We start from the raw sequence: 21,055 nt of genomic DNA on the forward strand, positions 1-21,055 counted from the left end.
GAGGGGAGGGCCGCTGCAAAGCCACCATCCACACTTCGCAGGGACGAGGGGCCGATTTAACTGTCAGCAGCGCATTCAATCTCCGACTTTGAGGAAGGACAGGGGTGAAGGAAAGACGGCAAATGGCAAATTGGAGGCAGAATTGTGACGATGAGCGGAGACAGGGGAGGGGAGAGGAGCTAAATCTAGAAAGTCGTGGCAGCGCATCAGCGAGGATGTCTTTAAAAATGACGAGAGAGAAAGAGAAAGAGAAGGGCTGTGAAGGGAAGATAGTGTGGTTAGGTATCAGGCATCAGATTTTGTCTGCAACGATTAAGGACTTTCTGCATAACTTAGTCCAACATTATTCTCTAAGTAAAAAAACACTAGATACCACCATACAGCAGAGAATTATTTAAAGAAATTTGAAATGTAATGAGACAGGCAATAATAGACTGTTACATTAACATTGTGACGTACTGTATGCAAAAACGTTTGGGCACCTTATGAAGTCGGTATTTAGCACAGACATCCTGTTCAGTCTTTTTCCCAAAGTTTTCTCAGTCTTCCGGATCTCACTTTGTCTTCTGCAGTTCCAATTAGCTGTCACTTCTCAATGGCATTTTTTGTACGGGGAAATGGCAAGCTGGAAGCGCTTTGTTATCGTCTGTCGCGGCATCAATTAGCTTCAGATTCTCATTCAGCTGCTTAGAGCAGACCATGTTTAATTACCACAAACTCTGAAGAGCAAAACTTTCCTTAACTCTGGATCAGTTGACAACGCGTAACGATTTTAGGCTGTATAAATATGGATGTGTCGCTACTTCCTTGCATCGGCCAAACTGACGCTTTCCCAGGGCGACGGACGGAAACATCTTGTAACGTTGGAGTCTACGCAGTAGATGATGCTTTTGTTTAATTAACACTACACTCACAAAAGAAATGCTGGATTACAGGCTATACTTACTTATTTATTTTATACTACTGTCATGGCCCCAGGAGACCACTTCACGGAGCGGTTATCAGAGCAAAGTGTAGTCGCCATTATGTCACAGCCTGTTACTATTGCGTCGAATAACTAGCTATAACTTATCCAAACAACTGACACTTGAACATGCATCAATATTATATTAACTTCTAAAATCACAGGAATCCTCATTGAAAAAAATACATTTGACGTGAACTGTAATGTTTTAGTTCAGCACCAGTACCGTCCACTAACATGGAGGATGTGGAGCTTATGACCTATACTGCAGCCAGTCACCAGGGGGAGCTCTACTTGCTTTAGCTTCACTTTTGAGGAGCAGTTCAGCCATCCATCTTTACGACAGTTGTCACAGTTAGTGGGATGTGATCCGATTGGATTTGGGTGTCCAAACATCACAAACCTATGTGCATGGGTTGCTGTGGTAACTGTAACTCACTATGCCAGTGACGCCGCTTTAAATTCTGTCGTTTGAGCCTCGTCTGTACAAAAGCCATTGCTCAAAGTGCATGCAGATGATTTACTAGTGATTATTACTGCAGGCTGTCGTTGTCATGTTGTCATCTGTCGTAGCAGCAAGCAGCATCAACTATGCTCATCAGACTCCATCACTTTGGATCTGCGTTGCCAGTGATACAAAAGACACTTGGAAATGTCTCAACTGATGTGCATGTGCAGAAATCTAATCAGAAGCACATTTTAAAACCACCTTCGAATGAGTTTACGTCCAATTTGCACAATCCACTTTGTGTTTTTGTTTTCAAATAATTTTTGACATATGAAATAAATAGATCGGGGTTGTTAGTCTGAAACTGGCCACGGAGGCTGCTGCTAGTTATTTCTCTGATGTGTGGATTTGTCACCAGGGCCACCCACCCACACATCACACAAAGTTTCCACACTACTAATGTCTGATTGCTGCTTTATGCTTTTGCCTCTCCTGCCTTCTGGTCTAGCTCGCATCTTCCGAGTGTATCGTCACCAATCTCTCGGTTACATTGCACTTCTGGTTAGATTCTGAACCGCAAACCGCGTGCAATGACAATGAAGTTGAATCTAATCTAATCTGATCTAATTACCTCCAGGTATCCTTGCATCCTTTCTGCAGCTCCTCCCAGCAGCATGTGATCCATCCTGAACGAAGCGTGTAATTAAAATGGACGCTTGTGGCTGTTGCCCTTTAATGCACTCCTACACTGACATTTCGACACCTCTACAGAACTGATACGCTGGTGACTACACATTATATATTAGGTATATAAAACTGATCTGGCATAACATTATGACCACCTTCCTAATATTTTGTAGGCTGTCCTTGTGAATCCAAAACAACGTGACTCATCAAAGAATGGACATGGGCCTTCGGGCCCTATGGACGGAGGGGAGGGTCCTCTGTGGAACAGGTTTATTCTAGTGCATCCCAAAGATACGTGATCGGTTTGGGATCTGGAGGAATTTGGTGGGAGGGACAGCATGACCCATAAGAACCCTAAGAGACTAAACAGGCCGGTTAAGAAGGCTGGTTGTCAGATCGGCAGGAGGCTGTTGTTGAGCGACACACATGCATCGCAATGTAATCCATGCTGGACAACAACAGGCCCCCCCCCCCTGTTTTTCATGTTTTTTGAGTTGTTCATGTTTTAAAATATTTTTTGCAGCCTGCTGGGGGTGGCTGCTGCCATCAAAGAATGTCACTGCTATGGGGTGGGGGTGTCTGGTCTGGTCTAGGTGGGTGCCACACGTCTATGTAGCATCCACATGAATGCCAGGTCCAAATGTCTCCCAGCAGAACGTTGCATTGTCACGAGACAGTCGATGTTATTTACTTCTCCTGTCAGCGGTTTTAATGTTGTGGCCGACTGGTGTTCACGCACAGAAATGAGAAATGAAGGCAAACTGCCACGTATCAGGGGGGAGGCAGCACATTGCTAATGTGAAAATATGTTTGTATAAGCAAAACAAATCAATAAGAGTGTGTCTTCCCGGTTAGTTTCCACTTCCTAAACCCAGAACAAATGCATCTCACTAAATTATTCTGTCATGCACCATTAGGTTTTGGTAATTGGGTGTGTGTGTGTTTGAGAGACAGTATGTTCTGATTATATATACACTTGGCCAGTCACTTGCATCAGTGATTCATTTAGTTTTGCTTCTGTGTACCAGCAGGATAATGTCTCGTCTCCTGAAAAGCATCTCAGGGATGCATTTACAACAGGAGGGTTAAATAGGTCTATCAATAACATTAATGGCTGTTAGGGACCACGGTGCGTGGTTGTGTATCGGAGTTATTACGAGTTATAACGAGTCATGCGACTTTGTCACTGCGCAGCGTTCCCCGGAGAAACGTCTAGTTATCAGTCTGTTTTTGGAAAAGCTGCTTTTGCTTACCATGCCCTCTCCGTGTTAACACAGCACAGGCAACTTATTCCCAGGCTCAAATTTAATTACAACTCCGCATGGTGGGGATTATGCAAAGTAAGTAAACATTAGAAGAGTGACATAGGGGAGTTTGTCTCCTGAGACGTATTTGCAGGAGCTTGTTATTATTATTATTCGCATATGGTCACCTGTTTAGCGCGGATGTTGAAGTGACAGCATCACGGCAATACTTTACGCACTTTGCAAGAAATCTGCATTGAACTACTTGGAATAAATGCACAAGATGTTACTGGAATCAGATGCTTTAGCGCAAAGTCAGGCAGAAAATTCAAATTGCATGAGGAGAGAAAAAAAAAAAAAAGCATTGTAGAACAGACATGTTTCAGGGTTAAATGTTCTCCAACTATGCTGTGCTGGATTTGTGCCTTTAGTAACAGAAATATTTTGGAAGCTCATCTCAGAGGTTAATTACCTGAGGTCAAGCACATATTTGAATTGTATTATACGTTGCATCTGAGCACTGAGTTATTCTGCCCACTGCCAGGGTGAAGACATACTGTTGCCAGCCACACACACAGTGAGCAACCGTAGGTTACCTAATAGAAAAGAAGGAAGCAGTGAGGTTTCACCATATTTTGCAGTGATTGCCCTTTGGTAGCTAAAGATAACGCAGAGGAAATATTCGCAAATGGTCAAAATCCAGACATGAAGGCTCAGGATTAGAGTACAGATGTTATATATATATATATATATATACAGTGGGGGAAATAAGTATTTGATCCCCTGCTGAATTTGTAAGTTTGCCCACTTCCATAGAAATGATCAGACTCTGGTTTTTATGGTTGTTTACTGGTTATGGGTATAGACAGAATATCAGTCGAAAATGCATAAAAAACACACAATCTAAAAGTTATAAATTGTTATGTATTTTATTAAGGGAAATAAGTATTTGATCCCCAAGCACAACACAAGTCAGTACTTTGTAGAGAAACCTTTGTTGGCAAGCACAGCGATGAGACGTTTCTTGTAGTTGGTCACCAGGTTTGCACACAGCGCAGGAGGGATTTTGGCCCATTCATCTTTACAGACAGTCTCTAAATCCTTCAAGTTTCTTGGCTGCCTCTTGGAAACTCGGAGCTTCAGCTCCCTCCACAGGTTTTCGATCGGGTTAAGGTCTGGAGACTGACTGGGCCACTCCATGACCTTAATATGCTTCTTCTTGAGCCACTCCTTTGTTGTCCTGGCAGTATGTTTTGGGTCATTGTCATGTTGGAAAACCCACCCACGAGGCATCTTCAGTGTTCTTGCTGAGGAAAGAAGGTTTTTGTCCAAGATGTTACAGTACATGGCTGCATTCATTGGCCCCATAATGCGGTGAAGTTGCCCTGTACCCTTTGCTGAAAAACAGCCCCAAAACACCGGGGCTATGGTGGGTATGGTATGGTGTTCTTTGGGTCATACTCACGTTTTTTCATCCTCCAAACACGGCGGGTCGAGTTAATGCCAAATAGCTCAACTTTGGTTTCGTCAGACCACAGCACTTTCTCCCAAGCCTTCTCTGAGTCATTTAGATGTTCACTGGCAAACTTAAGGCGGGCCTGTACATGTGCCTTCTTGAGCAGGGGGACCTTGCGGGCACTGCAAGAGTTCAATCCATAACGGCGCAGTGTGTTGCCAACTGTTTTCTTGGTGACGGAGGTCCCAACTGCTTCCAGATCATTAACAAGCTCCTGCCGTGTTGTTTTAGGCTGCTCCCTCACCTTTCTCATCATCATCCTCACTCCATGAGGCGAGATTTTGCGGGGAGCTCCAGACCGAGGACAGTTGATGGTCCTTTTATGGGTCTTCCACTTGCGAATAATGGCACCAATAGTTGTCACCTTCTCACCAAGCCTTTTGCTGATGGTTTTGTAACCTATACCAGCCTTGTGCAGGTCTACAATCTTGTCCCTGACATCTTTTGACAGCTCTTTGGTCTTGCCCATGGTGCTGTAGAAGTTGGAATGTAAGAAACTGATTCTTAGAGCAGGTGTGCTTTATATACATGACGAGTTAAGATCAGGAGTATTGGTAATTAGTTGACTGAGCACAGCTGTGTGCCACATGCGCACCAGCCAATCTGTAGGAGCCTGAATTCTAAGTGAATTGTTGGGGATCAAATACTTATTTCCCTTAATAAAATACATAACAATTTATAACTTTTAGATTGTGTGTTTTTTATGCATTTTCGATTGATATTCTGTCTATACCCATAACCAGTAAACAACCATAAAAACCAGAGTCTGATCATTTCTATGGAAGTGGGCAAACTTACAAATTCAGCAGGGGATCAAATACTTATTTCCCCCACTGTATATATATATATATATATTTGCACAGGAAACTGATTTCATGAACTGTTGCATTATCTTCCAGCACTGAAGTGATAAAATTTCGTTCCGGTGTTAAAGGCACTGTTTGATAAGATAAGTCCAGGCTCTGAATCCGGTCTTAGCACCACCGCCGTATTAAAAATAGCAGGGCGCTAAGAGGTTAGGGGCTCCTTATTAAGGCATTAATAATGAACCACCTCTTCATCTGGAGCAGCACATTTCTGGTTGGTTTCCAGAGAATTTCAGCTATGAAGGAAAACGCAGCAGCCAAGTATAAACCGACGAAAGTGAGAAAAGTAAAGCTCATGGAGCAGGCCCCCCTTCCAAATTTGGGAAAACGTCAGCAGTGACGGTGCAGATGGATGAGGTCACGAAGCGTGTGAACATTAAGTGTAGGGTTTTCACATCACATGCGAATTACTTTTTAACTATTTATATAATACTGACATGTCTCACTGGCTAAGTGCACAGGTTCTGTTGTTAATTGCTGTACGGAAGTCACGTGGAAGTAGGGAAATACACATTAAAACCCAGGGATCAACGGTGCTTGTATGATGTACAGCAGGGGATGTCACAGAATGATGTGTGCAAGAGAATTCCCAGCATAAAAACAGATAACTGTGGAAGACAGAAGAGAGAATATCTTGTGAAACAGTTTAACCTTTGTATTTTACCTTTGTAATACTCCATACTTGCACCTGCACGGGCACGTCTGCCGGTTTGTGCAGATATCCACATGTGTTAGCACTGCTTACCGTTATACTCCTGCAGGTAATTAGAAACGGGATTTTATTTATTCCATTTGGATTTGCTATGTTAATCTGTTATCTCAGAACCCATCAGAACGCTGTTGCTGTGTTTTGTGTTTTCAACACACCCTCCACACACTCCCTCCACGAAGATGACGGACAACTGTCACACTCTTCAAAGCCTACACTTCCTCTTTACGACAGTGAGGCATTCAGACAGTCCTGCGTGGAACCCCTTTGATTATTCAGCTCTATTTATGATCAAAGAGAGGAAGATCAGGGAAGGAACTTGTGACTGCTTAAAAATGTTGAATTAATTCGCTTTTTTCATAAAAACCTAGAAGATAAAATCAAAATATGTTCAAGGACTTTTGTGAGTTTTTGATATTTTCTGCGTACATAAAACATCATCTAATAAATATCTCACTTGCAGAAAGAATCCTGCAGCGCATCATTTTTCATTAGCTTACATGCCGCAGCCCTCGAGATTCCATCATATGCTACGGTAAAATATGTCCCCCTTTGTTCCTTATCCAGGCTGTTACATCTTCTTTTTCATTTGCATTTTATTCCGGGGAAGTCTCAACGCTCAAATCCCAGAGGTGCGTTCCTGAGTGTCTGCACTGTATCTCTGAGTCATCATAATAAGCCTGCTCCCATTCTCTTTGCCGGTTGTCATTCCACTGCCTACACTTTTTCACTTTCTTTTTCTTTCCACATGATCTCTAAAACATGAACTTTTAAAAATTAACCTGTCACTTGATTCAGTTGATTTAAATGTGCTTTATAAGTTTTGTGCGTGTGACAAAATAAAGTAAAAAAAAAAGTGGCCACTTACCAGCTTTCAGCAGCATCTCACAGCCTTCAAATCCAAAGGGAGCTGACTCAGTTGTCATTATATGACCCATGTGTGGAACTTCACTCATCATGGCTTTCTATTATGAAAAAAAATAAAAATAAATCACCCTAAAGTTGATGAGATTACTTGATTTAACCATACTATATGCTGCACACAAACTGATTTCTAGAAAGTTCACATTCCCATTGCTTTGGTGAGTAATTGTGACAACAAAACAAATATCTTGTATGGACGAAGCAGACTCTCCTTTTCAACGTTTTCAGACATTTAAATGAAAATGGTCCATGCTGCCTTCTGTTTTGTTGTGTTTTGTGTGTGTGCATGGCTAGCAATAATGCCGAAATAATTTGTTTGAAATAACCATAAACACATTTTAATGCGTTACTTGTAAGTATCTAAGTTACATCCAGAGCTGATAACTGTTCGACAGGCTGAGGTTCACACGTAAATTAAAATAACTAAAACTTAATTTAAGTTTACCTCGCGAGTGAGTGTCATGCGTCGCAGCTTGAACGACTTGAACACGCGCAGTCAAATTGTCAGTGCGCATCGTGGATGTGTGTGCGCCTTGTCGAAGTTATTTACGGCAGATGTTAGGTATTCGGCGTGAATGCCTGTCGCTTATTAGCACAAATAATAGCCTGGATGTTTCTGATAATACAAAGCCGTTATTGCATTTTTTTCGCATTTAGAGAAAAACCCGAGTCGCGTCTTAAAGCAGTACAGATAAAAAGATTTGCGACAAAAGTAAAAGAAGATGGATGACGTGTATTTTTGGGTCCTCTCGACTTCCGGGTGTGTGTAAACAGATCATAAGCGGAGTCGTCTCTCCCAAAAGATGTGAGTATTCGCATTTTTAACGTGTTTTTTCAATGAGCGTGTTTCAGATTTATTAGCCAACACTATTGTGCTAACGGCGCTCCTTTCATCCCTTTCATTAGGTCTAAAGTAACGTTTAAAATCACCCTGACGTCGGATCCCCGGCTGCCATACAAAGTGTGAGTAATACACTGACAGCTCAGCAGTCACGGCTTACATCCTGCTAGGTTTCAGTTTATTTAACCGTATGTATAACATTTCGTCGTATTGCTACCACAGTACCTCCGTAGTTGAGGCTGTTGCCGACGTATTAAACTCGAGTGATATAAAATTGGGTACGCGTGGGAACGTCTGTTAGTGTGAAGCTGTGATTCACATGCGGGCACTGAACACACCATCTAACTGTACTGATGAGGCACAGTTAACTTCCGAGTTCACTTTTGTTTCCTGTTTACAAAGGAACTGATGTGCCGTCATCTATAAGACCAATGCCACTCTGAGCTCATTTCTCTGAGAAGATAGAAATCACAAATTCACTATAGCTGGATGTCCTCTGACCAAAACAAATATGATTAACAGCAAAAGTAATCCCAGTTGGATCTTCTCACATTACCCCCGTAGACAGGATGTTATAGTTGTGTTTGTTTGTTTTTTTTGTTTTTTTTGAGTAGATAGGAATAGAAATAGTTTTAAATTAAAACATGTTTGGATTCCTTGAAACCTAACGATGATCGCATGTGTAAAGAAATGTCTCCCACCATACTGCAGGCAGCTACTAAGATGCATATCACATCAGCGTCACAAAAAACTTTGCCAATGCACATTTTGATGGATATGGAAATAAATACTATATTCCACTAATAAATATTTACGGTCATGTCTTTTTTTTTTTTTTAAAATATACTGCGTATTTCACCAAAACCTTAAAACAACACACTGTACGGCTAAATGGATTTTTTTGGTTGTGTTCATTATTTTATTATTAATGACTACCACGCTATCAGTGACGATTGTAAGAGACCACATGTTGGTATTTTGCACATTCAAAATGGCCCTTCGCTGTTGGAGTAAACAACATTGCCTGCCACATACTGGGATGGTGCAGTGAAAGTCAGATGTAAAAACTTTATTCAGACATTTATTTGTTTGTTTGTTTGTTTCACATTTATATGCGTGGTTTCCAGCAGAGCTTCAAGTGACTAAAATGCAAATAATTGTCTGTAAAATACTGCAGACTTCCCTAATGTTGACAGGGAGATGTTTCTCTAATGGAGTCAGACGAGGACTCCCTGGGTCTGTTAATGTCACGAGCAGAGGAATAAGTGTTATGAAGTTTTGCATCAGTGCTGACAGAGGAGTGAACACAGTATGCTGGTCTTCATCATCCAACACGTTTTCCCTCTCACATACTACTGAAGCTTCAGCTTGGCTGCGCTCTCTCTGCTCCTCACCTCTGTACCGACTATGCTGATTGATTTTGCCCTCCACCACCTCAACTCCTTCTACATTACCTTACTTGGCAATTGCATTATGAGCTTTGCGATTTTTTTATTTTTTTTTATCTCACATCTCTTTGAAATGCATCTGTTTGTTTTTTATTTCCTTGCTTGTTTCACCCTTGGGAGGTCTTTGCTCCCCTTCTGCAAACTGCGCTGCAGGATTGATTGAAGCAGCATCTGACTGAAAGTGCATGGTGCATGACTATTTATGCCGCGAAAGGTTCCGAATCCTCCGACAGAAACAACGCTGACAAGAGTAATGTTGCGCTCAGTATTCCTTTTGTTCTCCTTTCCTTCGTGGAAGTCAAAATAAATTGCCTGCTCCCGGATTGCACTTCTAAAACCTGTTAACTGAATCAGAAACCAGGTCGCTGGGCGCGCAGATAATATTCAATCACCCGGCCCCTCCGCTGCGATACAATTAAAGTCAAAAACTTTAAAAAAAGACTGAACCTTTTTAATTTTGTCGTTGCAGACTAAGCGTCCCGGAGAGCACACCCTTCACAGCAGTTTTGAAATTCGCAGCTGAGGAGGTAAGTTGCTGTTCGGCCTAAATATGTTGTTACTGATGCGATGGAACAACTGTACTTTAATAAGACAATTAACCACTGAAGTCTAAGAAACTGTCCATTAGGGTTGGATGATATGATTCACAGCAACAACAAAAAAATCTGTCCACACACGTTTCATTTATATACGTACCGATAGACAGTTGTTTGTTTGCTGGTTCTTGGAATCGTTGCCATAGCGACAACATTTTAATACAATATGAGTGAGGTAATTTTTTCCCCCCATCTTCAGTGGCTGCCAAAAGCGCCGCGCGTGGGTTTGAAGTGGATGAAATACTAATCTTAATTAATACTGGCGTTTTATTGGCGTCTTTGAAAAACAAAACATTGAATGAATTGAATTGATGTCGCGTAAATGCATAATGCACATCATCAAAATTCTTCAGAGGTATAATACGGAGAAAAAAAAAATCCAATCCAATCTGAATTTATTTATGAAGCACTTTAAAACAACCGCAGAGCTCCAAAGTGCTGTACAGAAGGGTAAATAAAAGACGATAAATAGGAGATGTAACAACACGCGCAAGTCATAAATACGAGTACAATAAATCCTCCTTCATTACTCTCATTAGTGTTGTAATTATCTATTTTAATCCGGCTCCCTCTCTTCGTTCACTCTCTTGCTTTCTCGACGACTGAGGGGCCAAATTTAAATTCTACACTTGCTACCAACGGTACCTTAAAAAAAAACAATTAATGGATTCACATGAAAAAAAAAGGTATTTACTTAAATGTGGGTAGTTATAAAAGAATGCCTGACAAATGATGATCATTAGGAAAATTTGTTATCTGTTTTATAATTATATGTAGATTACTGTGTTAATAAATAATAGATAGTAAATCACAAAACTCTTAAAGACTAAGAATGTGAGTTATTTATTGACTCACTGATCTGAGCTGTGTCTCAGCTACCTAGCTGTAGTTCGCTAACCTTATCTCCCCGCTGACAGACCTCTCCCTCGCTGCAAATCCCGTGAACCCAGAAGTGGGACATGCATTGTGACCGTAGTAAGTGATTTTCTTCCAGAAATCCGAGCGTGGCTGTCTTTGCCTCAGGCTCTGCCCTTCAGTCTCCGCATCAGCGCGCACGCGTGCGTGATCTGGGGGTGAAAACGCATAACAAGCGTGAAAGTTGGCAGACAAAAGCACTGAAACAAAACACGCTACACAGCATTTCCTCCTTTGCCTGTTTCACCGAGCTTCGGATCTGAAGGCAACGCGGCTCCTCTTTTGAAGTTGCCGTCCAACAATGAAGGATCTCAGAACGCTGACTCAGTGGATGGAGCTTTCTGTCTTGATGTATTTTTCACACTGCTTCTTCCAGCCAAGTGGAATTGGACGCCGGCGCGTCCCTCGTTACTCTGCCAAAATACTTTAGCGCTGCCGAATTTCCTGGAATCTAAAGTGGCAGGTTTTTGTTGTGAATTTCACTTGTGTGGATTTAAATGTGATCATTTATTTATTTTATTTTTTTGCCTCAATTACAGTTCAAAGTGCCATCAGCGACCAGTGCGATAATAACAAATGGTGAGTTAAGAAGCCACTTTAAGTATCGAAGTGACATGTTTACAAGCCCGACAGTCGTTAAGAGCTATTTTGCTGTTCTTCAGGGAGAGAGAGTCTCATTCACTGACAAACCAAGAGCTTTGGCAGAGGTGTTTAGAAACTTTAATGAAGTTCAGCCCTGGAACTGCAGTGTGATGGGGGAAATGAACTAATACTTGAAAAGCTGCCAAGTCTCATAACGATACTGATTAGTGAAGTCAAACCTGCATATTGTCGCTTTTTAAATATTGTCATTTTCCTTTTTGCATCTCTGTATCACAGCCATGTACAGCAGTTAAACGATAGACATAATCACCATGTCAGTCCAAAAATGTGTGCTTTTTAAAATAAAAAAAAAAACAAACAACAAAAAAAACCTAATAATTATAAATCTGTCGTTATTATCTAAGGTAATTCCATAATGAAGTAAGTGTTAGGTCTGTATGAGTTGTATCTTTGGGTTATGTCTGAGCTGTAGTAACTGGAAAAGTCTCCTTGCGGTTAGATCCACCCCTCCATCCGCCCCAGCTCCTCCATCACATCCAAATAGTGTCAATCCTCGCTCAAGAAAACAGCTGTTCACTTTTCCGTGATTGAAATCAGTGTGGCTACAACCATCACTTATGTAGTCTGTGAACTGAACTGAGAGTTAAAGTGATTTGCAGGACACCAAGAAAAAAGAATATTTGTAAGATATACTCAGTTAAGGTAAAAGTCTCTTCATTATTTTGCTTTTCATTACAAAATCCTGTCTCGCTTGCTGTTGAACATCATCACACATAAGTGGGCTCCACTATAAGGTCAGAGAGGGAATCAGAGGCACAATCTGGAACATTACGTGAGCATGATGTGTCATAGATGGCAACCTTGTTGATGTTACTGGAGTTTCAAAGGAGGAAAATGACCGTGTTTCGTCCCCTTAAAACTTGAGAGGGCTTCAAGGAGTATGACCACTGTTCTGTGGCCACAAGTTCCTGTGCAGGAGTTTTGTGTTTTTTTTTTAAATCTGTAGCTTCTGATTCGGTTATAAAACAAAAATAGTTATAAAAGATGCAAGATGGTGCATTTAAAAAATGAATCCCTTTTCTTTGACCTAAAGTAGTTTCAACTCTTTCTTGCAACATCTTTCAGGAGTTTCCATCATCTGTCATACTTATGTAAAAGCCTGAAAATGGAACTATATTCAGTTGAATTCCTCCATTTGCCCAACACTTTTATCGCTCCTGTCACAATAATCACTAGAACAAATTGCAGTGAATTGTCTTTCTGGGCATTAGATGAAAAAATAAAGTGAGCTCATTCATTGTTTCCCAGCAATTAAACTAAACATTATTGCATAAAAAACATTTGCCAAGAGAGAAAAGTAGTTTACCGAACATTCGCACGGAGAACGTGTGAGATATTTTCATTTAAAATAATTGATTATGCACAGCGTTGTGGAGAAAGACGGCTTCCAAACACTTTGCTAACACTTGTATTAGGATTGCTAAGATATGACCGCTGTGTCAATTATAAAGTTTCATCAGAGTTAATGGCTGGTCTGTTATTATGCCAGAGTTGCCTGTTGCTGAGGCCCAACTTTAATTTGGCTGGAGCAGCGTTATTAACAGATAAGCTATTGATTGCCATTGTTGTTGTTTTTTTTATGCTACTCATTTGTATGACTTGTTTCCTTGGTGTGTTTGTCTTTTCATACGTGCTGTTCCTTGCAGACGGAATAGGAATCAATCCGGCCCAGACTGCAGGTGAGTGATGTTGGGTTTTTGGTTGTTCTGATGTCTCCACTAAAGCCTCTCTGGGGTGTAGTGGAGGATGTTGTTTTTCCTTCTATTCAGTTCTGTTCAGCTGCTTGGAAGCCTAATCAGCTTTTGTTTTTTTGTTTTTTTATTATTATTACTTTTAAAGCTCTTTGCCACTTGTCAATGTGCTTTCGTTAATAACCCGAGGCATTAATACAGAACATGAACAAAGCATATTTCATGATGCATTTGTAACACTGGAGGCATTGGTTTAATAATATAAAAGGTTATTTTTGATAAAAACCTCCAGAGGCAGTCCCTGTGTGGGTGGTGGAAGGCAAAGAAAAAAGCAACGCTCGATGTGAAAAGCTTTACTTGAGGTGGTGGAACAAACTGATCCGGGATCAAGGCGTTCCAGATCATATAATCAGAGTCATTTAACGGTCATGTTTCATTATTATTCATCGATGGAAGTGTGGGTTCAAGTTCGGCTCGGTGTGATTTTGAACTTGTAAAGTGACGTTAAATAAGTCTGTAGTCCTGAATTAACCTAAAATCAATGCATCCGCATGTGAAATGAAACGTTGGTGCGTGTGCAGAGATTTGTACTGACGCAGTGAATAAACTCTCTAAATGGTGAAGTTGCAGAAATACTGTGAAAACAGATGTGTTTGTGTGAACAAACACAAACACATTAAACCGAAGTAAACACACCTGGGTCTCGAAGGAGTCCGTGTCTGCGTCCACATTGAAAATTTGCCTTGAACAACTTTCAGCACCAACTGCCTCATCTGTTTAGACAATAATTAATCAAACCCTGATGAAAACTCAGAGGAAAAATTAAAAGCTTTGAAACTTGATAAGCTTCAAGTCTTATAAATCTTAATTAAAGCCTACACCAATCAGCCACAACATTATGACCACTCCCAGTAAATAACATTGTGACAATTCAGAACTTGTGGACCCGACATTAATGTGGATGTTACTCAGACATGCGCCACCCACCGAGACCAGGCCAGACCATCCCCACCCCATAGTTCAGTCCATATTTATTGATATAAAGAAGGAAATTAATTTTGTGGCACAAGGACAACATCAACAGAACACAATAATCACAATAAAAATACTATTAACAAAAAACGTGACACAGTAAAGCCGTGGTGGAAGTGCAAACAATGCATAAAGTGCTTAATACTAAGAAATGAGAAGTAAAAACCATGTATAAAATGAAGAAGTGAAAGAGGTAGCATGGGGAGCGCAGACAAACCTCGCCCAGAAAGTTAAGCCGAACTGGACATTATGTTACCGGACACCACAGGACGCCCTCAGAAGACCCACATCCATTCTCTGATGAGTCGCAACCATTTTCGAGGCGCAAGGTTATCATACACAAAATTAGGAAGGTGGTCATAATGTTATGCCTGATCGGTGTGTGTGTTAAAGACCAGCAGGGATTGTGGATTCGTAGCATAACTCAGAGAAATGCATGATAACTGAAGAGAAAATAATCCGAAATAGGGCGCCAACTGTTGCCACTCAGTGAAACATCCTCCATCCTCCTTCCACTTCCCTCTGACTGAGACGGGCAGATGTCATGATGCACCCTGAGGAAGGATGTTTTGAAAATCTCACTGTGCCAGTCTGCCCCTAATTTATCATTTTAGCGCAGGGTTTCGTCTCCTCTTGGAGTCGAATCGAAGTGAAATCTGAAAAAAAAAAATAAAAAAAAAATGCCGCTAAAATAAACTGGAGTTCCTGACAGGAAGCATCTCTGCGTTTTAGCAACGCTCACAGTTGCTGTGTGTAAATGGTGCTTAGTGAATCACGACTATAAATAAAAAGTCCCAGAGAGGCGGCGTTTGATGTTAAGTTAATTTAAAAAAAGAAAAAAGAAAAGTGACCGGGGGCAGAGTAGGTGCACAAATCTGTTTAGTCAGAATTCACAGCACTGAGAGGTTTCCCTGAGGTTCATACCTCACCTCTCTTTATGCAAATGTTCGCTCTCTTCAAAGACCCGTGATGCGGGACTTGCCTTTTCTCAGAATGTGGTAACGCCTGTTTGGACCAAAGGCGAAACCTGGGTCTCTTTTACTTAGAAGGGAAAACAGTGGAGGACATTTACAACAGCTTATTTTTTTTTATCTGCGTTACACTCGCGCTCGCTGTGTGCTGCCAAGAATAGCCTCAGTTCAGACACCTCTGTGAGATTGCCTCTTTTTTCACCCACTGCAGCCACCGAGCCTCTTGTTCACATTGAGTACACAGTGGAAGTTGATGTAATGGGATGTTAGAATATAGTAAGTCTTTGGACATCCGCGTGAGGCCGACATTACATTTTTCTGTGGCTTAATAGAGGTCACGCTTACGGTTAGGTTGAATGAAGCACGCGTGATGTCGGCATGATCTCTGCTTGACTGAGCAAATTAATGAGTGATGTCGGCGTTTGTGGTTCCATAATGCAGCACTATAAATTATTTAAATGGGTGTGCCGTGTGTGCATGTTAAAATCCACCTTTTTATGTGCTCGATGAAGATGGACAAATAAAACGAAAGCATGTTTTAATCCTTTAGTTTCCACCAATATTTAACCTTCTTTTTAAAGCCTTATATCTGTTATAAATGTCTGTGCAAATACTTAACTTGGATATTTTTCATGGTAAAATGTGATATACAGCATAAAGAGACGTCTTTCCCAGCTTGTGTGTTGACAATAAACCCCCTCCCCCTTATTAAAGCACGCAGGTTTTTAAACTGTGATCTTTAAACGCTGCTCTGTCCTGTGTTGCAGGGAACGTGTTTCTGAAGCACGGCTCGGAGCTCCGCATCATTCCCAGAGACAGAGTGGGAGGACGGGGAGACTGATGCTGCTTCTCCTCCTCGACGGCACAGTGACTCACCCGGCAGAATCATATATAACACTTGAGACCCAGGAAACACCTCAGCGTGTGTCTTATTTATTTTCTAGGCCCCACAACTGACAGTGACTCACAGGAGATATATTTAAACTTTATCGATGACATGCTCGCGCACATTCGACTGCCCCTCCCCCAAACCCCCTCCAACCCCCGCCGTGTCTTCAGCCTCTGTCGAGTTCAGAGGTTTGGAGCAAGAGAGACGCCCAGAGCAACTGAGCGATTCCAAACACAGCTGCATCACGGGAAAGAGTTCAGCTAAGATTAACATAGTCATCGGTAGCTTTTGTATCTTTGTAAATGACATTGAGCAGTCAGTATGACTAACCGTGCATGCTTATTTTGCAGCGTTTCGAAGAATTGTAACGTGAGAACATCCTAGCTTGCTAGTTCATCCGGTGCACTAATGAAAACAAATGACTTCTAATAGTTTCAGGGTTTAACAGCAGCACAAATTGCATCCTCCGGAATGTTCATACGCTCGAATTTCCACCCTTTTCCACAGTTTCGCCGTAAACCAATCATTCATTTAGTGCAGGGATGCTTTTTAGGATTGCATTCTTTTTCACTATTGTACCCAGTGCATTGGCAAGTGACTGTACACTGTACCGCTTACACTGTACTAAGTGACTGCTGCCTGTCATTTTTTTTTATTTTTTTATTTTATTTTTTTTGTCAGGTTTTCAGGTCACCAGACTTAACATTATGCATCAGTATTTGTGTCGTGGACCAGATGCTTTAAGCAGAAGATCACGTCTCGTGATTAAACACATAAACGTCACACGGCTCTTTGCTGCCCTCTGTCAGGTCGCAGCTTAACAACAACGCGCACCCGAATGCCTCTGTGTTTCAACTCGTTCATTGTGCATCTTCACACAATAAAAGCAGAAAAAGCTCCACTGACTAATACTTGCGTCCCAGTGTGCATTGCTGCCTTTGTCTGTGTCGCCAGCTCACCACACCGCTCTTCATCTAAGAAATAAATGTAAAGCATTTGTTTGGTATTCGTCTTTTTCTTTTGACAAGTTCTGGAGAGAAAATGAACTTTTAATTCTGCAGCGTTCCCTTCTAAATCATAATGACTAATAGGCAGATGAGCAGATTTGCTCTGCACGTGCTTTGTTGTTTCTCAACTTGATAAATGCGAAGAAGCAGTTTATTATCCCCTCCACATTAGTCATTATCATCTGAAAAGGTCTGAACCATTTGTTTCCCCGATTGGCTCCTTGTTCTCAACCCGGGAGCAAAAAAAAAAAAAAAAAAAAAACCCACACACACTAGAGAGAATGACGGGATGTGCACGTTGAAACGCACAACAGACCGCTCATAGTTGTGTCTCACCACCCATTAGGATGCAGACTCAGATGGTGGGGAGGAGCGGGAGGGCCATTGCAAATGGATTTTCTCATTTATTTTAATCAAAGTCGCTGCTGGGCACATTCACCAGAAATTTACTGCGGGAATGGGAAAAGACCACAGAGCGCCCTGAATGCAGCAGCTGTTATCTTGCGCCGCGGTGCTTTTGTTAATTGTCCGAAAATTGCGAAATCATAAAAAGTGTGTCGAATTTTGTGTTTTCTCACCCCAGTTCGTTAATGGTCGTCTTCAGGTCTGAATAAAGATATTTGACATTCTTCCATGTGGAATAAACTCTAGAATAATAATTTAAAAAAAAAGTACAACCTGTTTAAATTCAAAAGGAAGAAATCTGCTAATTTCACACCCTCTGAATTTTTGCTCTTGAAGGCATGAAATTGAAAGATCACACTTAAGCAGAAGGCGTGCTACGCTTTAACGTTAATCAAGAAATAAACGCCTCAATCACATTTGTGACTGAGCTCTCCGCTGTCCCGAGCCAGCTGCAGGTTGTACTAGTAATGTCACCCGGAAAAACTCGCACTCGAGGGGGACTTCTTAATCAGCAGAGGTGTCATTTCAAGCTTCAGCAAGTGCCCCGTGCAGGAAAACATCTCTTCAGGCGGCGTCTACGGAGAGAGACAAACAACACCACGCTGTCTGCTGTCTCCTCCGGGCACATGTCACATTGTATGGCCCGAGAGTCTCAGCTACAGCAGTGGGAGAAAGTGAGGAGGGAGCGCAACACATGATGCTAAATTGAAGAAACGACTGCTGGAACAGAATTTCACTGTATTTTTATTTTTTTTTTTAATTCAATTATTTTAAAAGTAGCTTTGTGGTTGATTGTCCTAAATCAGGGATCTTCAACATTTTTCAGGCCAAGGACCCCCAAACTGATGGAGAGATTAGGTAGGGACCCCCACCTACTAAATGTGTTCTATATTAAATTCGGCCTAGTGCTATTTATAAATTGACATTATTATTATCATTTTGCATTCAATACTATGCCATTCAAATAATACACAGGTCCAAATATTCTTTTTTTTTTTTTTTTTTTTCTTATTTCAAATATTAGGGGGGCTGTTATACTGAAGCGTGCATCTGGGGTTTCACCTGGGAACTGAATAGATTTTTGGCGAATTGCGGGTCAATTCTCGTTAATGTGTATTTAAACAAATTTAAATTTGTGGGGGAAAATTTAAAAAAATACATAAAAAATGTCTAATCAACCAAAGATTTTGCGACCCCCCCCCCATCCCTGCACTACCTCCGCCAACCCCCTAGGGGTCGCGGACCCCCTGTCGTCCTGATGTCCTAAATGTTTTGTCAATGTAGGATTTTGAAATTTAAACTTGTCACATTGATTGATTGAAGTCGCCATCATTTTTTTTTTTGTCTTTTACTTTGAACATGACACACATGCAGGGACTCGGGCCGGGATGCTGTCAAGAGGGTGGCAGTGATTGATCACAGTGGCAGCGCATGGGGCTCCTTGTGTAAAGTAAGTTTTTTTTCCCCTCTTCTCCTCTTCTCTCTCTCTCTTATCCGCATTCCCGCTGCTTTATAAATGGCGCATCGAGTGTGCGCCCCGGCCTCCCATTAGAGGCAGCCAATCTAAAATGAGATCTGGTGATCTTCCACCGACTCAGCGCAGATAAGGCCATCACTGTGGCCACAGGTCGGCGAGTCAGATAAAAAGTCAGGGAAAGGAAACGGCCTCTATCTGGCAACTTATCCAGCTCCTTTTTCAGTCACTCAAACATGGCGCGTTGTTTCACCGCACGCTCGCTGCCAGTTTTCAGCACACCTGCGGGACACTGATAAAAAAAAAATCCGGCTTATTAAATTATGTGGGTGACCTAATTCTGCCCCCTTCTGTTACATATTTAGTATGGCAGGAAGGAAACCCCACAGATCATTTACATCTACAAACGTCTTCCAATTAATCTTGATAGAGTATAGATATTTAGGCGCCAAGCATATTCAGACACGCTGTAATTTTCTCCCCAATTCCTGCTCCTGCCTGTCTCTTTTTTATGTATTTATTTTTTATCTGAGCATCTGATAACGTTCAGGCGAAAAGAAGACGGATAATATGGTTTAAAACTGGGGTTCCGTTATCGCTCGGTTCTCGAACGCCCAAGTGCAAAGTTTTATCTTTACGGATTTTACACAAAAGCTGATAATTGTTTCTTTTTGTGTGAGTTTTTGGATATGAAACATTTATTTTTTTCTGGGATGTTTAACACCCCATCTGCAGTTCTCTTCAGAAACATGAATGCATTTATGAATTTTAAAATCCATCATGTCAACATTTATAACACATCATCCATAAAAAAAAAATAAAAAAAAATGAAAACATCCCCCCCACACACAGCTGTCAGATGCAAAATGATCCATTTTCTCTGTATCCAAATGGCAACCCATGCAATCTGGCTAGCAGCCATAACATTAAAACCACTGACAGGAGACGTAAATAACACATATGATAATCTTGTGACGGCTCACAGTTTTGCTGCATGCGCCACCCACCTAGACCAGACCACGCACCGCCACCACCCCGTAGCAATGACACCCCTGCAGGATGCAGCCTGACACGGACACACAAAAATGGTTTAGGAACAGCTTAAAGATTAAGAACAGCGCCACGTGTTGACCTGTCCTCCAGATTCACTAGGTCTCAAACTGATCATGTATCTGTGGAATGATCCACAGAGGCCCCTCTAACCACATCCTGTTGCCAGACACCAGAGGACATCATCAGAAGGCCCATGTCCTGATGACTCACAGCAGTTTTGGAGGCACAAGGGAGACCTACACAAATATTAGGTCCTAATGTTATGGCTGATCGGTATATAACATTCCTGTAGTTTGAGTTGGCTGACACAGGTCTTCTAAACTAAACAAGCTCCATATGCAGCACTGTTTTGAACATTTGCTAATATTTACCAAGGCCACTGAATTCCTCATAACAGAAATGGAGGTCTGTGATGCCACTGATTCAAATGGAGCGTGGTATTAGTTCAGGGAGTCGAGCTCAGCCCATTATCAGCTAAAGCATCATAAGCAAACTGTATTCAAGGCACCTATTTAAGCTGCTGTGGCCTGCCTACCCTTCCTGTTTCTAAGCAAGCCGATTTGCAACCCACCTCCACCCCAGCTCCTCTTTTTGTACTCTGTCTGTCCGTCCTTCTGTTCGGTATTATACTCTTTGGTGCTGCTCCTGGAAGGGCCGAGTTGTGGGTTTATCCCTGTCTTTAGCTTTCCACGTAGGACTGAAAACAGAGCCA

General features: G+C 41.6%; 2 protein-coding genes across 2 annotated transcripts in view; one reads left to right on the forward strand and one right to left on the reverse strand.

The window, feature by feature from the left end:
* LOC125021766 (short transient receptor potential channel 4-like) overlaps positions 1-7,835 on the reverse strand; it is a 64,881-nt gene extending 57,046 nt beyond the window's left edge. Inside the window, exons 1-2 of the mRNA XM_047607943.1 lie at positions 7,804-7,835; positions 7,303-7,399 (exon numbers count right to left, since the gene is read on the reverse strand). The gene's annotated coding sequence lies outside the window, so the exon portion shown is untranslated. The remainder of the gene's footprint in view (positions 1-7,302; positions 7,400-7,803) is intronic.
* Positions 7,836-8,003: 168 nt separating this feature from the next.
* ufm1 (ubiquitin-fold modifier 1) lies at positions 8,004-17,313 on the forward strand. The gene is made up of 6 exons (XM_047607518.1): positions 8,004-8,163; positions 8,265-8,321; positions 10,117-10,174; positions 11,698-11,737; positions 13,468-13,500; positions 16,283-17,313. Coding segments are annotated over exons 1-6 (264 nt in total). The 5' UTR covers positions 8,004-8,161; the 3' UTR covers positions 16,357-17,313.
* The last annotated feature ends 3,742 nt before the right edge of the window (positions 17,314-21,055 follow it).

The sequence above is a fragment of the Mugil cephalus genome, chromosome 15, assembly GCF_022458985.1.
Source record: "Mugil cephalus isolate CIBA_MC_2020 chromosome 15, CIBA_Mcephalus_1.1, whole genome shotgun sequence".
Taxonomy (NCBI): Eukaryota; Metazoa; Chordata; class Actinopteri; order Mugiliformes; family Mugilidae; genus Mugil; species Mugil cephalus.